Source organism: Lindgomyces ingoldianus (genome assembly GCF_010093535.1).
Source record: "Lindgomyces ingoldianus strain ATCC 200398 unplaced genomic scaffold BDR25scaffold_183, whole genome shotgun sequence".
NCBI lineage: Eukaryota > Fungi > Ascomycota > Dothideomycetes > Pleosporales > Lindgomycetaceae > Lindgomyces > Lindgomyces ingoldianus.
In genome coordinates this window covers 1-682 of record NW_022985344.1, presented here as the reverse complement: position 1 = coordinate 682, position 682 = coordinate 1, and the positions used below count along the sequence as shown (strand labels likewise).

General features: G+C 56.3%; 1 protein-coding gene across 1 annotated transcript; it reads right to left on the bottom strand.

The window, feature by feature from the left end:
* Positions 1-256: 256 nt before the first annotated feature.
* On the bottom strand, positions 257-664 carry BDR25DRAFT_154682 (P-loop containing nucleoside triphosphate hydrolase protein; the record flags this gene model as incomplete). Its single annotated transcript, XM_033683953.1, has 1 exon — positions 257-664. A coding segment is annotated over one exon (408 nt), but the record flags the coding sequence as incomplete, so codon positions are not given.
* Between the last annotated feature and the right edge of the window lie 18 nt (positions 665-682).

The window sequence follows — 682 nt, the reverse complement described above, 5'->3', positions numbered from 1 at the left end:
TTCAAAAATGGTCTATGTCAACCCCATGCACGCCTGCCTGTGCTGTACACTTCATTGTCTTGTGCGTCCGCCACTTGTCCGGCCCCAAGTTGTCTAGCACCCAGCATATAGCGCATCCTGCCCGCACCTCGTCCATCATCTCTTGAACCTGTTGCCACTTAGTGCTTGTCTCCTGCTGTAAACGCTTAAACTTGCGGACTCCCTCGCCACACTGGTCACATCTAGCAGACTCAATGTTGTTGCACGCCACAGCCTTGCCGTCCATGTACATGCTCATCAGCGCTCGTCGGCACCCGCGGCCTGTTAAAAACAACCCCATGGCCTGCACGCATAAGTTGTCGCTGTGCTTGAGCATCTCCTGTTCCACAGATCTACGCTCTACAACAATAACTGAGTCAACCTCCTCCCCAGCTCGCCCTCCACGCCCGCTCTCTTGCGCGAAGTCGATCATGCTCCACGGCATCCCCACGTGTGGTATATACACCACCCCGGGGTAATCAACCCCCGTCCCCAGCGCTGACGTAGCCACGATCAGCCCACCAGAGCCGAGCCACTGCTTTACCCGTTCAGCGCGATCGGGGACGTCAGCGTGATAGTATTCGCATCTAAGCTCTTCTGCTATCCTCTGACACTGTTCCTTGCTGCGGCAGTACACCACGCCCTTCTCTCCTGTCGCAAGCAA